Raw genomic sequence first — 17,435 nt, forward strand, 5'->3', positions numbered from 1 at the left:
GTGGTATGCACCAGACAACAACAACAACAATAACAACACACAGAGAGAGAGATGAGTTTCAAGCTGGTACATTTCTGATGAACTTCTCCCTCCATTTTAAAGTCCTTTTCTTACAAAAATCTTCTTTGAGATGCTTTTGCTAGAAGGTTGCCTCTTGAGAGACTTGTGAGGTCTGTACATATAGCAGGAAGTCACTGGGCATGTTTGCACATGGGGGGGGGGTAAGCCACAGTGGATTATTCCCCTCGACACGAACACTGGTTGTGTGCCGGTCGCACTTGCATAATTACCCTCACCAACTCACCTTGCCGTGCTGTGTGAACCTGGCAAGGGTTGCTTGTTGCCAAGCCACTGAGAACCCCTGGGCTATTTTAGGGGTCTGGGATGGCTTGTTAACCATGGCAACCAGCCATCTTCTCCAGGTTCACATGACATGGAAAGCTGCGGCAGTGAGGAGTAATTGTAGATTAACACACACAACTAGCACACACTTTGGGAGGAACAAGCCACCACAGCTTACTTCCCTCTCCATGATTGTGCAAACATGCCCAGTGACTTCCTGCTATAGGCACAGGCCTCTCTCATGCCCTTCCCTTGGCCTACAGGGGTTCAGAACCTCAGGTTCACACAACACAGCAAGCTGAGGTGGTGAGGGTAATTATGCAAGTGCGACTGGTACACAACCAGCTTGTGCATCGAGGGGCATAATCAGGATTCCCCAGATGGCCACACCTCCTTCCCCTGATATTATTTATTTATTTATTTATTCATTCATTCATTCATTCATTTACAATAGTTATATACCGTTCCACATCAAAGATTTCGGAGTGGTGAACAGCAAGATAAAAGAATAAACCCCCATAATTAAAATAATTAGAACATTTTAAAAGAACAGATTCTGAACTTCATAAGCCACAGCTGGTCACTCAGGAAAGGGCTCTTGAAATAGCAATGTCTTGAGGAGGCACCGAAAGCAACAAAACCTTGGCGCCTGCCTGACCTCCAAAGGCAGAGAATTCCACCCGAAGGGGGCCACCACACTAAAGGCTCCTTTCCATTGGGCTCCAACCGGGCCATGTGTCCATGTGGAACCACCAGGATCACACACACTTTCCCCCAACCACCAATTGTTTTGTGCATCAGTTTTCCCATTCTAAGAGGCTGAAACTAAGACTATGTTACTGCCAGTAGGAGATTTAAGCTAAAATAGGCAGGGTGGGTTGTTGTTGTTTTTTTGGTATTTGGGGCCCTGTTTGCCTTGGACCCCACCCAACATTGGAATGCAGCCCCTGGAAACTCCTGTGGGAACACCTCACCCCTTATGTCCCTTTCCAATTTCTGCAAACATCCAAGGGAGCACTTCTGAGGGTGCCACATTCTCCTGAGGCTCTGCACTCCTGTAAGCCAAGGTTCACCTCAGGAGTGCTTGTAGCAGAGCACTGAGTGTTGCAGCACCCACCCTCCAGAATGCTTTACCAGTTGACACAAGTCAGGCCCCCGCAGTTCTGATGTTCAGACGTCTTCTTAAAACTCCTGTCTTCATGCAGGCTGTCCCTGAAGCATGACCCAGCCAGCTATGGCTTGTAGCACACTGCATCTTGTGCGGTTTGACAGCTGATTAATTTGCGTGTTTCACAGGGGTTTCATAGAATCATAGGGTTAGAAGGGGCCTACAAGACCATCGAGTCCAACCCCCTGCTCAGTGCAGGAAGCCTGATTCCCGGGCGGTCTCCCATCCAAGTACTAACCAGGGCTGACCCTGCTTAGCTTCCGAGATCAGGCACATCCAGCCCTTTTCTTTGTTATATTTATCGTTGCTTTTATGCCACTGTATTTTATGTTCAACACTTTGATACCTTGTGGAAAATGGTTTATAAATTTGAACAGTAAATAAATAACATAAGAATGCAATCCTATGCATATTTTAGACAGAAAAAAAGGCCTACAACTCCCAGCATTCCCCAGCCATCCATGCTGGGGATAAAATTCCAATAAAAATGGAATTTGGCCATCAGGAGGAATGTGGTTGTGCTTCCTTTGCCTAGTAGCTCCCCCCCCCCCATATCACCTGCTTATCTTGGCCAATTCCAGCTCAAATTAAAACACATCAGCATTATGTTACTGGGCCACCAGCTGCCTATTGTCAGGTGTTTGAGAGATGTTGCCTCAGGCATCTGCCTTAATAGGTCAACTTATGGGAAAATGAGAAACAAGAGTTGGGAAGGGTCCTGAATCTCTTTGCAGTCAGAGGCACTGGGTTGTAAGGGCACCCGGATGGCCATTTAGACAGACCCCCCATCTTCTAACAGTGTAGTTAAAAGGCAAGGGTGCATCACACCTGAGAGCAGCTTGTGACAAAGCAAAGCTTCATGGTATTTGTTAGGACATCTTGTAGGACAGGAGTGAAGAAACTCAGGTCTGATGGCTAAATCCAGCACACCTGGGTCCCAATCTGGCTTTCCAAGGTTCCCCAGATGGCTACAGCACTTTCTCCCAGGCTTTTCCCCCAAGCCCTTCCCTCAACCACCAACCATTTGGTCATTCCCTGGCTTTTGTGAAGATTTTTTCTCCGTTCTGCAAGATTGAAATGTCTCTCCTAAGGCTTAGTTAGGTCTTTCTTTAAGAAAGGGATGCAGAAACAAAATAGGGTGGGGACCAGATGACCCTGCCCCATCCATTCTTCCATGGGCTGTATGATGTCATATCGGCATGGCCACACCCTTGATGGTGATGGGCATGGCCATGCCTACCCCATGTCTCTAAACCACTTAAATGTATATATTTAAATATGGATGGAGGTATATAAATCTGTTAAATAAATAATGAATCCAGTCAACTGTTCCTGGCAGTAAGAGATGTAAGCTAAAATATGCTGGTATTTTGGCCACACCTCTTTTTTCCCTTTGGCCCTGTGGCCCCCAAAGGCTTTCCTGAAATGCAGTTTGGCTCTCAGGCTGAAAGGCTCAACACCCCTGTTGTAGGGTTCAGTCAACTGGTGATACCCCAAAAGTATTTTAGGATACAGATGTGTACGAAATGTAGGGATGTCAGAGAATTCCGCCATGGATCTCAGTGAGGCCGAATGCCAGTGCATTCGGCCCCCTGAAATCTGTGGCAGAACGGTCTGCCACCCCCCCGCCCCCCCGCGGATCCCCCCCCCGGACGAGACTTACCTGGGGTGGATGTTCTGGGCAGTGGCGGCTCCAGCGGTGGCGATGGCGGCTGGTCTTCCGACCAACTGCCATCGCTGCCATTTGCAGTCTGGAGGGTTTTTTTGTTTTGTTTTTTACAGAGACATGATAGGCTACGTAAAGATTTACGTAGCCTATCACGGCTGGGTTTAAAAAAAAAACGCATATGCAAATGGCGGCGGCTATTTAGACTAAGACGGAGAAAATAAGGGGGAACGCAAATAGCGTCCATGACGCTATTTGCGTTCCCCTTATTTTTGCTGTCTTAGTCTACGTAAATATTTACGTAGACTAAGACGGCCCAAAATAAGGAATGCAAATGGCGGCGGCCGTAGCCACCGCCATTTGCGTACGTGTGTTGTTGTTGATTTTTTTAAAGTCAGACGTGATAGGCTACGTAAAAATTTATGTAGCCTATCACGGCTGACTACAGGGACGCAAACGGCGGTGGCTACGGCCACCGCCATTTGTGTCCCTGCTAGCCAGCAGCCAGATGTCCGGCTGCTGGCGGAGCCGGCCGGCTGCTCCGCGGAATCCCTGCGGAGCGGAGCCGGCCGGCCAGGATTCCGGGGGGGAGGCATGGAGCACCTCCCCCCCCAGCGAGGATTCCGGGGGGAGGGACGGAGCACCTCCCCCCCCCCAGCGGAACCTGGCAGAGCCAGGTAAGGGCAATTTCGTACATCCCTAACGAAATGTAGTTCCTTCTTCAGGCTGGTTCTGCATTTCGGAACTGTGAATCAGGAACCAATTCCAGCATTGTCTCAAAAACCTCCTTGTCACATTTAACACTTTACATTTTTAGAAGTATATGTAAAACATCTTAGGTGTAAACCTCAGAAAAACATTGGGTGTGAAGAGGTGTCAAGGGAGCCTCCATTGGGAGGAGAGGAGGTGCTCAGTGAGTGCCCTGAACAAGGAGGAGTGATGGAAAATGCTAAAAGATATGGTAGCTGTAGAATTGTCCACCTAACTTAAGATGGAAAGGGCAAAGTATTATTGCAGACGTTGGGTTGGATCCAGATTTAGTTACACATAGAATTTTTTGTTGTTGTTGTTGTTCCTTTGCAAGCACTGAGTCATTGCTGACTCCTAGCGGGACGCTGCTTTTGCTGGCGTTTTCATGGCAGACTGTAGTGGGGTGGTTTGCCATTGCCTTCCCCAGTCATGACTACCTTTCCCCCAGCAAGCTGGGTACTCATTTTACCAACTTCAGAAGGATGGAAGGCTGAGTCAACCTGAGCCGGCTACCTGGGACCCAACTTCTGCTGGGATCGAACTCAGGTCGTGGGGAGAGTTTCAGTTGCAATACTGCCCTTACCACTCTGCACCCTACATGAGGCTCTTACATATAGAATAGACCCATTGAAATCAATGGGACTAAAGATTGCCATGATGAACTTTAGTCCCATTGATTTCAGTGGGCCTACTCCAAGCATTTCGTTTTCTGGATTTGCTGGAGGAAAATTCTGAGAGTGCCTTGGATTGCAAGAAGATCAAACCAGTCCATATTCCAGGAAATAAAGCCAGACTGCTCACTTGAGGGAATGATATTAAAGGCAAAACTGAAGTACTTTGGACACATAATGAGAAGACAGGATACCCTGGAGAAGACGCTGATGCTAGGGAAAGTGGAAGGCAAAAGGAAGAGGGACCGACCAAAGGCAAGATGGATGGATGATATTCTGGAGGTGACGGACTCGACCTTGGGGGAGATGGGGGTGGCGACAGCCAACAGGAAGCTCTGGCATGGGCTGGTCCATGAAGTCACGAAGAGTCGGAAGCGACTGAACAAATAAGCAACAACTCCAAGCATGATGGATCCAACCTATCACGAGAAACAAAAGAGAAAGAATAACGCCTCTTAAAACAGGGGTGCAGAACCTCCAGTCTGTGGGCCTAATTTGGACTGCAGAGGCTCTGCATCTGGCTACCTTCTGGCCAGACATCTGCCACCACTGCAGGCCCTGACCCCTTGGCCCTGCAAGCCTCACCTCCTCCATAAGCCCAGTCCCTACCAAGGGTTGAGGAGAGGCAGGAAGAAGAATACCCACGGTTACCTCTGATCACAGATCAGAGATAAGGTAAGGGATTCCCCTGTGCTGCTGCTTCACTATGCATGGGCTTTCCCAGTCAGGGAAGCCCTGCACGAGGTGAAGCTGAGCCTCTTGAATCCCCTTTGCACCTCCAGTGGAAGGGTGATAGGGACTGAGGTGGATCAGCTTTGTCCGCCTCATTCCAAATGAAAGAAGGAGGCAAGGTGGGCAAGGCCCAAGCAGAGCCATTCAAGTGCCCTGTGCTCCTCCGTCATAGGAGCAGAAGGGACACATCCAGCCCACTTTGCTGCATGTGGGCTTCCCTAACCAGGAAAACATGCACACAGTGAAGCATGTTTCATGGTGCAAGTGCCAGGTGGAGAATTCACCTGGTGCTTCAGCCAGGGAGCAAACAACATTGGATGGATGTGACCATGCCTACCACCATCAGGGATGTGGCCATGCCCACATGACATCCTACAACCAGTGATCTGGCCCCCACCCTATTTTGGTTCTGCACTCCTGTCTTAAAGCAATACCTGATTGTTTAGGTTGTTTAGGAAGAAACAGAAGCAGGTGGATGAGCAGGATTAGGAGAGATAATTAGGGCCAGGTGGCACCAGCTAGGGATGTACGAAAGTCACTTACCGTTTCGCGGATCTGCTTTGCGGTGGGGGGGGGAGGTGCTCAGTCCCTCCCTGCGGAGTCCTGCCTGGCCGGCTCTGCTCTGCGGGGATTCCGCAGAGCCACTGGCCAGGTCCTCCCACAGCTGGACATCCGGCCGCTGGGCAGCAGGGATGCAAAAGGCGGCAGCTGTAGCTGCCGCCGTTTGCATCCCTGTACTTAACCGTGATAGGCTACGTAAATATTTACATAGCCTATCACAGCAAAGTAAAAAAAAACATGAACGCAAATGGCGGCGGCTACGGCGGCCGCCATTTGCGTTCGCTATTTTTCATCATTCTAGTCTATGTAAATATTTACGTAGGCTAGAATGGCGAAAAATAGCGAACACAAATGGCGGCCGCCGTAGCCGCCATTTGCATATGCTGCACCCGGCCACGGCTAGCCAGGAGACCAGCTGCCACTGCCGCCACCGCCCCTGCCACCCCTGCCCCCGCCGTCCCCCCCACTGCCGCATCTGTCGCTGCTGCTGCTGGAGCCACCGTCGAATCCGCTGCCACGGATACCACAGATTCTCACTGGAATCCGTGGAGGAATTCTCCGCCATCCCTAGCACCAGCTCCCCGTGAAGTTTACAGTGGTAGATTCCATGAGAACCAACTGGTCCAGGAATATCCAAACTCTGAAACCCAGCTGGGGCCCTCATCCATACCACCATGGACTAACCAACCCATTGGGTGCATGTATATCAAGGTACATAAAGACTGAAGGAAAAATTACTATCATTGTTTCCCATCTATTCCATTGCAGGAATAAGCACTCAAAGGATGGAAAATGGGACTCATACAGTCATGGCAGAGTTCATTATCCAGGGATTATCACAGATCTGGGAGCTGCAGCTGTTCCTCTGCACCCTTCTCCTGCTCTTCTATGTCATCATCCTGCCTGGGAACATCCTCATCATTGTGACAATTTGGAATGACCCCCGTTTGGGATCCCCTATGTTTTTCTTCTTGACCAACCTGGCCTTCATGGACATCTGTTACAGCTGTGTCACTCCTCCAAAGATGATAGCCAACCTGTTCTCTGGGAGCAGAACAATCTCCTACCAAGGCTGCATTGCACAGATATTTTTCATCCATTTTCTGGGTGCAGCTGAGATGTTCCTTCTTATTGCCATGGCTATTGACCGGTATGTAGCCATCTGCCACCCATTGCACTATGTCACTGTGGTGACCAGGGTGGTTTGCTGTGCTATGGTGATAGGGTCCTGGGCTGGAGGATTCATACATTCCATAATTCAGGTCATCCTCATCATTCCACTCCCTTTCTGTGGTCCCAATGAGCTGGATAATTTCTTCTGTGATATCACCCAGATCATCAAGCTGGCTTGCACCAACACTTATACTCTAGAGTTTGTCATGTTTGTTAGCAGTGGCCTGGTCAGTACTGCATGCTTCATCCTCCTCCTCATCTCCTATGGGGCCCTACTGCTCAAGGTGAGGATGGGCTCTAGCCAAGGGAAGAGCAAAGCTTCCTCCACATGCATCACCCACATCATCATCACTTTCATCATGTTTGGTCCAGCCATCTACATCTACTGCCGACCTTTCCAGGATTTCCCCTTTGACAAGGTGGTGGCCTTTTTCCACACTGTGGTCTTTCCTTTGATGAATCCCATGATCTACACTCTGAGGAACAAAGAGATCAAAGTTGCTATGTGGAGACTGCTGAAGAAACACACAATTTGGGGGGCCAAGTAAATAAAATGATTAAATCCAATTTCTTGAACTGTTTACTAACACAGTAGAAACCAGTTCACTGCATAATAACCCTAATCTTCCACCTTTAAATTCTTGTTAGAACAAAAGCAGCCAGTCTGGTCTGTGGTTTGGTGGACTATATTTCTAGCTGTTTTGTAACATATGGGTAGTGACTGTGTTGACAAAATCATCAAAATGTCAAACTGTAAATGCAGGTTTACTCCATATGCATTTACATGCTGGCATTTTGGCTTCACCCCATTTGCCTTTGACCCACCCCCACTAGAATGTGGCCCTGGAGAGCTTCCCCAAAATGGAATTCAGTCCTTGGACTGAAAAAGGTTCAGCACCCCTGTTTCAGCAGCACATGCTGACAATGAGCCCCCTTGAAAGAAAATGAAAGTTAGATTGGTGCTCATTTTTAACAAGCCACCCCCAACCTCCAGATCAACAGAAGGAGTTTCATCTCAGCTCCAGAAGCAATATGGCTATGGAGATAAGGAAGCCATGTTCTACTGAAAGGGCAGCCATCAATTTTGTGGGAGGAGATGGTAAGTAGGGATATGTGAACCCGCTCCACCAAGTTCTCTGCACACCCTTCCAGACTCTGCCCCCACTCGCCGGTCCCTGGACCACATTCAAGGCCCTCCTGTGCTACCGAAGGAGCCTGCAATCATTTTGGCAGCCTCATCAAGCTCCACGGTCACCATTTTTTGAAAAATAAAATGGCAATCGCAAAAATGCACATATATGTCTATGCGTGCAAATGCTTTTTTTTTTTTTTTGCAAGAATGCCCATTTTCGCACATATGCAAATATGTGGATTGGCAAAATGCACATTTTCACATACACAAATATGTGGATTTGCAAAATGTGCATTTTTGTACAGATGCAACTATGCACATTTTTGCAATCACCATTTTATTTTTCAAAAAAGGGCGATCGCAGAGCTTGATGAGGCTGCCGGGGTGAGTGCAGGCCAGTCAATGAGCGTGGGCAGGGTGCAAGCGAGGGCAGGGGCTTGGCTAGCATGGCTCGGGGTGAAGACGGGGGGGGGGGATCTGCTGAATTCCCAAACGGAATCAGGTACCCGTGCCATCCCAAATGGTAAGTGCCTATGTCAACTCTTGTCATCAGCCTCTCTCTCTCTCTCTTCTTTCATTTCTTCCACGCTCCCTCCTTGTTCCTCCTTGATCCTCTTTATCACCTGCTTCCTTATTTGCTAGTCACAGCAAGAGGAAAAAGAAGGTGAGACAAGGCACTGGTGGAGGAATGGGGGTGGCTGGGCAGTGTAGTGGCTGCAGCTTTCTTGCTGCCCACCTCAACTCTTTCAAGACAATGGCTACTACTTTCAAGCAAAGGTCTTTGGCTTGCTGGCTTCCTTCACCCCTGGAAGTCCATCAAGTAACTTTAGCGAGAGAAGGAGAGGGGAACAATGCAATACAGGAAATTTCATCCTATCCCGAAAATATATGCATGCATTACTTAAAACAAAAACACAGTTCCAAAACCTAGTAAACCTGTTCCATTTTCAGGAAAAAATTGTTTGGAGCATATACGCCTGGGTTTTTTTTATGGACCAATCCTGTCTATTTGTCCATATGAGCCAATTCTAATCCTTTAAACAGCCATTCCCTGGTACTAGTTGTATTTCCTGATTTCCAGTCTTTTGCCAGTACAATATTTGCAGCCATCGAATGATTAGCAATCAAGTACACCCAATTTGCATTCGGGACATCCGAAAAAATAATATTCACAGTCTAATTACAACCCATCATTTGTTCTGTCTCTGAAAAGGTTTGCCCCATATAATTGTACTCCAGGACAACTCCAAAAGAGACATACAATAAACCAACATCCATTTTGCCACATTTCCCACAAACAAATGTGTTAGTACGATATATGTTATTCCTTCAACCTGGAATCATATACCAATGAAATGAAACGTAACTTTTAACTGGGCCTCTTTCACTTTCAGAGAAACTGGTTTTGCTTCATTTATACCAGAAAAGGTCTGCCAAAAAATTTCATCTCCAAGAGTCATTCCTAAATCTCCAGTTTTAAGAATCTGGGGAGGGGGTCCATTTGGGTCTAGCAGCTGGTGTTCGCAGTGAAGGGGGAAGGAGAAAGGGAGGGTGCCACTGGAGCACAAATGGGGGAGAGAGCTGGCAGGGTGCAACCTGGAGATTCGTATGTCTCCTTAACATCTCCACAGCAGCGAAAGAGTGAAGCAGCCTCGCCTTCTCCCTCCCCATTTGCACATCTCAACAGTCCACCATGAGTTAATTTACCTGCAGGGGCTGGTGCATTGTGCCGGATGCCCACGGGTGCCATTTTTGTATTGTGCCCACTGGCACTCAGCGTGCCCTGGCTTGTCGTGTCTCATGGGACCAGGCAGCAGGGGTTGTTTGAGGTTTGTTTGAAGGCTGGACGACCCTCAAATAATCCTAAAACAAGCCATGGGTTATTTGAGGATTGCCTAACCCTTAAACAACCCTCAAACAACCCCCGCCGCCTGGGTTAGCATGACACGACAAGCCATGGCGAGCTGGGCAGCCATGGGGTGCAATGCGAAAATGGCACCTGCCAGTGCTCGGCACACTGCGACAGCCCATGCGGGTGAATCAACCCATGTTGTGCTGTGCAAAGGAGCTCACTTTCTTGCACACTGCAGCAGTTGGGAGGGAAGGGTGGGCAATGGGACCCAGGGGGAGAGCAGGGAGGGAAAATGCATCCAGAAATCCCACAACAATTATGACTGGGTATTAGGGATGGCGGAGAATTTCTCCCCGAAACTTCGGGGGGCCGAGCGCCAATGTGTTCGGCCCCCTGAACAAGTTTTGGGGAGAAATTCTCCGCACCCCCCCGCACCCCGCACCCCCCCCCCCCCGGGACGGGACTTATCTTTCCCGAATGTCCCTCCCGGCGGCGGGTCCGGCTGGCGGTTCGGCGGGTCTTCGTCCTTATTTGGTCGCTGTAGTCTACATAAAGATTTACGTAGACTATGGCGAAAATAAGGGCAACGCTATTTGTGTTGCCCTTATTTTTGCCGTAGTCTACGTAAAGATTTACGTAGACTACAGCGACCAAATAAGGAACGCGAATGGCGGCTCCCTATGGGGGCTGCCATTTGCGTACGCGCTTTTTTTTTAAAGTCACCCGTGATAGGCTACGTGACGATTAACGTAGCCTATCACGGCTGACTTTGCAGATCTAGCCATGATAGGCTACGTTAATCGTCATGTAGCCTATCACGGGGGCGTTTTTTTTTTTTTTTAACTTTTGAGTTCGCGGCCGGGCGAGGTGGGAAGCCTCCCCCCCAGTCTGAATTTCGGCCGGGCGAGGCGGGAAGCCTCCCCCCCGGCCTGAACTTCGCGGGGGGAGCAGCGAAGCGCCTCCCCCCCACCGCGAACAAGCTTCGAGGACAGGTAAGTGACTTTCGTCCACCCCTACTGGGTATTCTTGGGGGTCGGGGGATGTGGGAATATTGCCAGTGCTGAGAAAAGCTGTGACTGCAGCCTCTTTCACTGCTGCAGGCATCCCACTCTCTATTCCTTCTTCCTTTGAACACATACACACACACACACACACACACACACACACACACAGAGCCTTCTTGTACACACACAGTTCCCTCACATGCAGACCTGACCCCATTCACCCACACCTGTGATGCTGAACTTTTTTTATCCTGAGGGCCAGAAATAATTTTGGAGAAGTTCACGGGAGCCACATTCCAGTGGTTGGCAGGGCTGAAAGCAAAATGGGGCTGGAGCTAAGGCAAAAGTGGTGGGTCAAAATACCCCAAATTCATCATACTTTATCTTAAAGCTCTCACTGCCAGTAACTAAGACTTGGGAGAGGCATTTCAACCTTTTAGAATGTGGAGAAAAGCTGCACAAAGGGCAGGAAACCACCAAATGATTGGTGCCCAGGGTAAGGTGGCAGGGCCAGTGGAAATGGGCAGGTCTAGTGAAAAGGGCAGGGGCAGTGAAACAGGGTGGGGCCAGTGAAATTGGGCAGGGCCAGTGAAAGGGTGTGTTGCCCTCTGGGGAACCCTGGGTGGGCAGATTGGGACCCTGTGCCTTAGATTTTGCATCTCTTACCTACATGCACTGCTAACTATGGATATCTGAGAAATCTGCAATGGAATCAAATGAACTCAGATTTTTATGGATCCCACCATTCTGCAGCGGACCAGCTTTTCCATAGTCACACAGATTCCATTGACTTGCTGACATTTTCCCCATAGGCTAAAGCACAAAAATATAGATGTGGGGGGGGGGGATTTGCATATTTGGGGGTTTTTTTTACACATTTTTGCATGTGCAAATTTAGGAAATTGGGGAAAAAAATCTGATTCCATTAATGAGTAGACAATGGAATGAAAGCCGAGATTCAGATGTCCGAATAATTTGGATTTGATGTTTTCCCTTTGACTTGCATGGGAAAACACAAATGGCCATACCATGGGAAATTAGGGATGTATGAAAGTCACTTACCTTTTCACGGAATTGATTCATGGGGGGGGCACTCCATCCCTCCCCCCAGAATCCTCGATTGGGGGGGAGGCGATCCGGTCCTTCCCCCCGGAACAGGAGGAGTTCTGGCTGTGGACGGGCTGCTGTGGACGCAAATGGTGGCCACTGTAGCGGCCGCCTTTTGCGTCCAACCAGGCTGCTGTGATAGGCTTTGTAAGTATCTACGTAGCCTATCACAGCTAGGCAAAAAACAACAAAAAAAGCATACACAAATGGTGGTGGCTACGGCGCCCGCCATTCACTTTCCCTATTTTTCGCCGTTTTAGCCTATGTAAATATTTACGTAAGCTATTACGGCGAAAAAAAGGGGAACGCAAATAGCATAGTGGGCTACTTATGTAGGCTAAAACGGCAAAAAAAGGGGATGCAAATAGCGCCCACTACGCTATTTGTGTTCCCCTTTTTTTTCGCCATAATAGCCTACGTAAATATTTACATAGGCTAAAACAGCGAAAAATAGGGAATGCAAATGGTGGCCGCCGTAGCTGCTGCCATTTGCATATGCTGTGGGGGGCATATGCTTGCTTTTTACATAGCCTATCATGGCAAAGACCGAGATGTAAATGGCGGCCGCGGCAGCCGGTTGAAAGACCAGCTGCCACCGCCGGACCCACCGCTGGAGCTGCTGCTGTCCAGAACATCCACCCCAGGTAAGGCTCATCCCAGGGGGAATCCACGGCGGGGGGGCAGGGGGGCGGGGGGGTAGGCTGTTCCACCACGGATTTTGGGGGGCCAAATGCCAGTGCATTCGGCCTCACTGAAATCCGTGGCGGAATTCTCCACCATCCCTATGGGAAATACATGAAATTTGGGGACCTGGCAGCCCCCATGGAGGGAATCCACCATCCCAAATTTCAGACAGTTTGGTCCAGTATGTTTTGTGATAGGTACAGGGGAAATTCCATTTTTTGAAGGAAAACTCTCAAAGCGAAGAGCTATATCTTTTCACTGATTGCACACAGTTGAATGAAATTTGGGGATCTCTTTGCCCCCATGGAGGGTATACCACCTGCCAAATCTCAGGCAGTTTGGCCAGTAGTTTTTGGGCTAGGCACAGGTGAAATGTGCTGTTCTCAGAAACTCAAACCAAACTCAGAAAGGATGATACTCAGAACAGTTAGGTGTTGAAGCAGAGGAGGTGACTATCCCTAATCTCTTCTGTCAGTTTATTTGAAGTGGACCCATACATCCCCCACCCCATCTCCTCCATGGTAGGGATGTGCAAACTCACCCCTGTCCATGTTATCCGAATGCCCGCCCAGCCACTGCCTCCGCTCGCCAGTCCCTGGACCATCCTCGAACCCCTGCCATGCTTGGTGAGCAGCCCACACTCATCCCAGAGGCCTTGTCAAGCTCCATGGTCACCATTTTTTAAAAAATGGCAATCGCAAAAATGCATAGTTTCGCATATGTGAATGTATGCATTCTCAGAAATGTGCATTTTCGCGTGTGCACAAATATGCATTTTTTGTGATCGCCATTTTATTTCTCAAAAAATGGTGACTACGAAGCTCAACGAGGCCACCAGGGTGAGTGCAAGCCACTCTCCCAGTGCGGAAAGAGGGCGAGCAGGGGCAGCGGCTCAACGAGAGAGGCTCAGGGGTGTAAGGAGGAGTGGGTCTGCCAGATTCCTGGACTGAATTGGGTGCCCGAACCATCCTTTCTCCATGGTGGCCTGCCTAAGCCCCTTGGAGGTGAGAGACAGATTGCCTTCAGGAGTTTTGGCACTACCAGCCTTCTGCTTGCCCCTGCTGCCTGCCTGCTGGGACTTGAGGCCTCTTCCCCAAACAAGACCAATTGGTGCTGCCTCCTTAGGTGCAGGATCAGGCTGGTGGTGGTGTAGTGCCCTGGCTGTGTCCCCTGCTCAGAGATGCATTGCAGTGGCAGCAGATGGCACTACTGGGATCCACTCCCACCCCTCAGTGGTCCCACATGATGCTGCCTGATATATGTGTGGAGACAGAGACTGCCTGCCTTGAGTTTCAGGGGTCACCACACGAGCACGGGGAACAATGGAAGAGGGGTCGGGTGCTGGAGACTCTGCCTGCTGCTCATCCTCCACACGCACTGGAGGATCTCCTCCTCTTGACCCACCACAATGCTGAGGACATCAGAAACCTCTGATGGTGATGGAGCATCCATCAGTGGGCTCCCCAATTCCACTACAGAAAGAGATGCTGCCCCTTTGTCAAGAGTGCTAATGCTGCTGCCTGCACCAGCCTCCTCGAGCAGGGTCCTCCAGGCACTGCAACTTGCCTCTGCACTCTGCTGCCCTATTACACCCCGACTCACTATCTGGACTGGGGGAGAGCCAGCTTGCCTACCAGCACTGCTAATCCCAGCTGTACCCCGCCCACCACTGCCCCTGCCCACAAGACCCCGATCATGCCTCATATTGGGCTTGCTTTGCTATACACAGTGTAGTAATATATTATTTACATAATAGATGTGATTGTGTGTGTGGTGCTTTGCCCACTGTTTTTGAAATGTGGACTGCGTAGTGCTTTGACACACGCTGTTTGCTTGTCCACAGCAGAAACGTGCATGCGTGTGCGCACTCACTCACTCACACATGCACACACACGCACGAGCAAAAGCAGACACTGAACCACCCACAAGCAAAAGGAGGCTGAGGACTACAGTCCTAACAGAAGAGAGAAGGTGTGGGCCATGGGGCAGGGTGGGGTGCAGGAACAGAGAACAAAAATGGGAAGGGAAGGAATACAGTAATCGAGGAGGGTGGAGTGTGTGTGGAGGGGAGCCAAGAACAAGGACAGCAAAGATGGATGATACATGATGGATGGATGGATAGATAGATAGATAGATAGATAGATAGATAGACAGACAGACAGACAGACAGACAGACAGACAGATGTTAGATAGACAGATGAGACAGACAGACAGACAGACTAAAAGATCTAGACAGAATGAAAGGATGGGCAAACTAATGGTTGAGAGAGAATTGAGAATGGTGTGGGGGGAAGCTAAATAACATAACAGTAGGGATGTACGAAAGTCACTTACCTTTTTGGAGATTGTGGTCGTGGGGGGGGGAGGCACTCCATCCCTCTCCCTGGAATCCTCGACGGGGGGGGGGAGGCGATCCGGACCTCCCCCCCAGAATCCTGGCCGGCCGGCTCTGCTCCGCGGCGGCTCCACGGAGCAGCTGGCCAGCCAGGGCTGTCCGCAGCTGGATTTCCGGCCGTGGATTGGCTGGTGCAGACGCAAATGGTGGCCTCCATAGCGGCCGCCATTTGCATCCAGCCAGGCAGCCGTGATAGCCTATGTAAGAATTTACATAGCCTATCACGGCTACCCCCCAAAAAAAACGGCATACACAAATGGCAGCAGCTATGGCGGCCACCATTTGTGTTCCCTATTTTTTGCCATTCTAGCCTATGTAAATATTTACTTAGGCAATTATGGCAGAAAAAAGAGAATGCAAATAGCGCCCACTACACTATTTGCAGTTCCCTTTTTTTTCTGCCATAATTGCCTACGTAAATATTTACGTAGGCTAGAATGGCGAAAAATAGGGAACGCAAATGGCGGCCGCCATAGCTGCCACCATTTGCATATACTGGTTTTTTTTTGGGGGGGGGTTAGCTGAGATAGGCTATGTAAATTCTTACGTAGCCTATCATGGCTGCAAAGATGCCAATGGCGGCTGCAGCAGCCCGGCCGTGGCCAGCCAGGAGACCAGCCGCCGCCCACCGTTGGAGCCACTGGAGCTGCCGCCGCTGCCGGAACAGCCGCCGCATCCACCGCATCTGCTCCAGGTAAGTGCCGTTCCGGGGGATTCTGCAGGGGGGGGCAGGAGGCCATTCCACCATGGATTCCGGAGGGGGGGCAGATTCTAAAGAATTCTAAAGAATCTAAATTCAAAAGAATCCGGCCTCACTGGAATTCGTGGCGGAATTCTCTGCCATCCCTACATAACAGTAACATCTTCCGCCATTAGGTGCAGACTTCCTTATCCAGCACATACCCTTGCAGCCCATACAGTTTGAAGCCAGAGGAGATTAGGTGGCTGAGCCACAGAGTTCTTCACATTCCCTCTTCTCCCTGCTGTGGGGCAGTCCACCATCATGGGAATGGACTGGGCACACCCCTTCCTCAGCAGGCCTTAGGGCTGCATCAGGGCAGGGGCCATCCCTAGGGCATGGCTTCATTCAAATGGGGTGGGCATCATGTGTATCACTTTGACAGCCATGTAGGTTTGCTTGAAGTCTTCGCTGTATCAGTCTAAGGGCTGTTCCTAGGGATGGTGGAGAATTCTGCCACGGACTCCACCATGGACTCTAAAGAATCCACCCCCCCAGAGTCTGTGGCAGAACAGCCTCTTCCCCCGCCACCCCACGGCATCCCCCCAGGATGGACCTACCTGGTGGTAGAGGCGGCAGCTCCGGCGGTGGATGAAGTGGCAGCAGCAGCGGCTCCGGCCACTGCCAGGCTGCTGCAGCCACAAATGGCGGCCCTCGTAGTGGCCGCCATTTGCATCCCTATGCTAGCCCGTGATAGGCTACGTATATATTTACATAGCCTATCACGGCTAAAGCAGGGATGCAAATGGCATCTCCTACACCATTTGCGTCCCTGCTTTAGCCGTAATAGGCTACTTAAATATTTACGTAGCCTATTATGGGCTAGCGTAGGGATGCAAATGGCGTCTTCTACGCAGGATGCCATTTGCGTCCGCAGCAGCCCAACAGTGGGTGGAGGCCCCACTGCAGGTTGGCCCAGCCGGCAGTTCCACGGACTGGCTGCGGAGTGGAGCCAGCCAGGTAGGATTCCGGGGGGGAGGAACAGATCGCCTCCCCCCTGTCGAGGATTCCAGGGGGAGGAATGGATCACCTCCCCCCACCTGCGGACCCCAGAGGAGCCAGGTAAGTGTGGTTTTGTACACCCCTAGCTGTTCCCACCCATGCAAAGCCGGGTCTGTTCACTGTTAATAATAACATTAACAAAAAGGTTCAAATGTGTAAAACAAGTGGGTGATAGCAATATACAAATCCAATCTGTTGGCTTTCTTTAGTGCCAATTAAATGCACAATGGGCACAAGGGAAATTTGCTTTGTCTTGGTGGCGATTTCTTCAAGTTTGTTGCCTCTGCCTCACTGGGGACATCGGAGCAGTAACTTTGGGAAGATGCTCCCTTTGCAACCCAAATATCTGGCTCCTAAATGCTCACAGCTCCAGTTTGCCTTTGCAGGATCTAAGGAGATAAACCAACAAGTTGTTTCTTTGCTGTCATTTGCCGGCTTTATTTTATGGCAGTGGGGG

The 17,435-nt window shown here is 50.0% G+C and overlaps 1 protein-coding gene across 1 annotated transcript; it reads left to right on the forward strand.

Moving 5' to 3' along the window:
* The first annotated feature begins 6,675 nt into the window (after positions 1–6,675).
* On the forward strand, positions 6,676–7,611 carry LOC146342430 (olfactory receptor 4N5-like). The gene has a single exon (XM_084808547.1). The coding sequence runs from the start codon at positions 6,676–6,678 to the stop codon at positions 7,609–7,611; it is 936 nt and encodes a 311-aa protein (XP_084664673.1).
* The last annotated feature ends 9,824 nt before the right edge of the window (positions 7,612–17,435 follow it).

This window comes from Heloderma suspectum, chromosome 6 (assembly GCF_057233095.1).
Source record: "Heloderma suspectum isolate Gila_16-S chromosome 6, 16-S_ref, whole genome shotgun sequence".
In the NCBI taxonomy this organism is placed as follows: Eukaryota; Metazoa; Chordata; class Lepidosauria; order Squamata; family Helodermatidae; genus Heloderma; species Heloderma suspectum.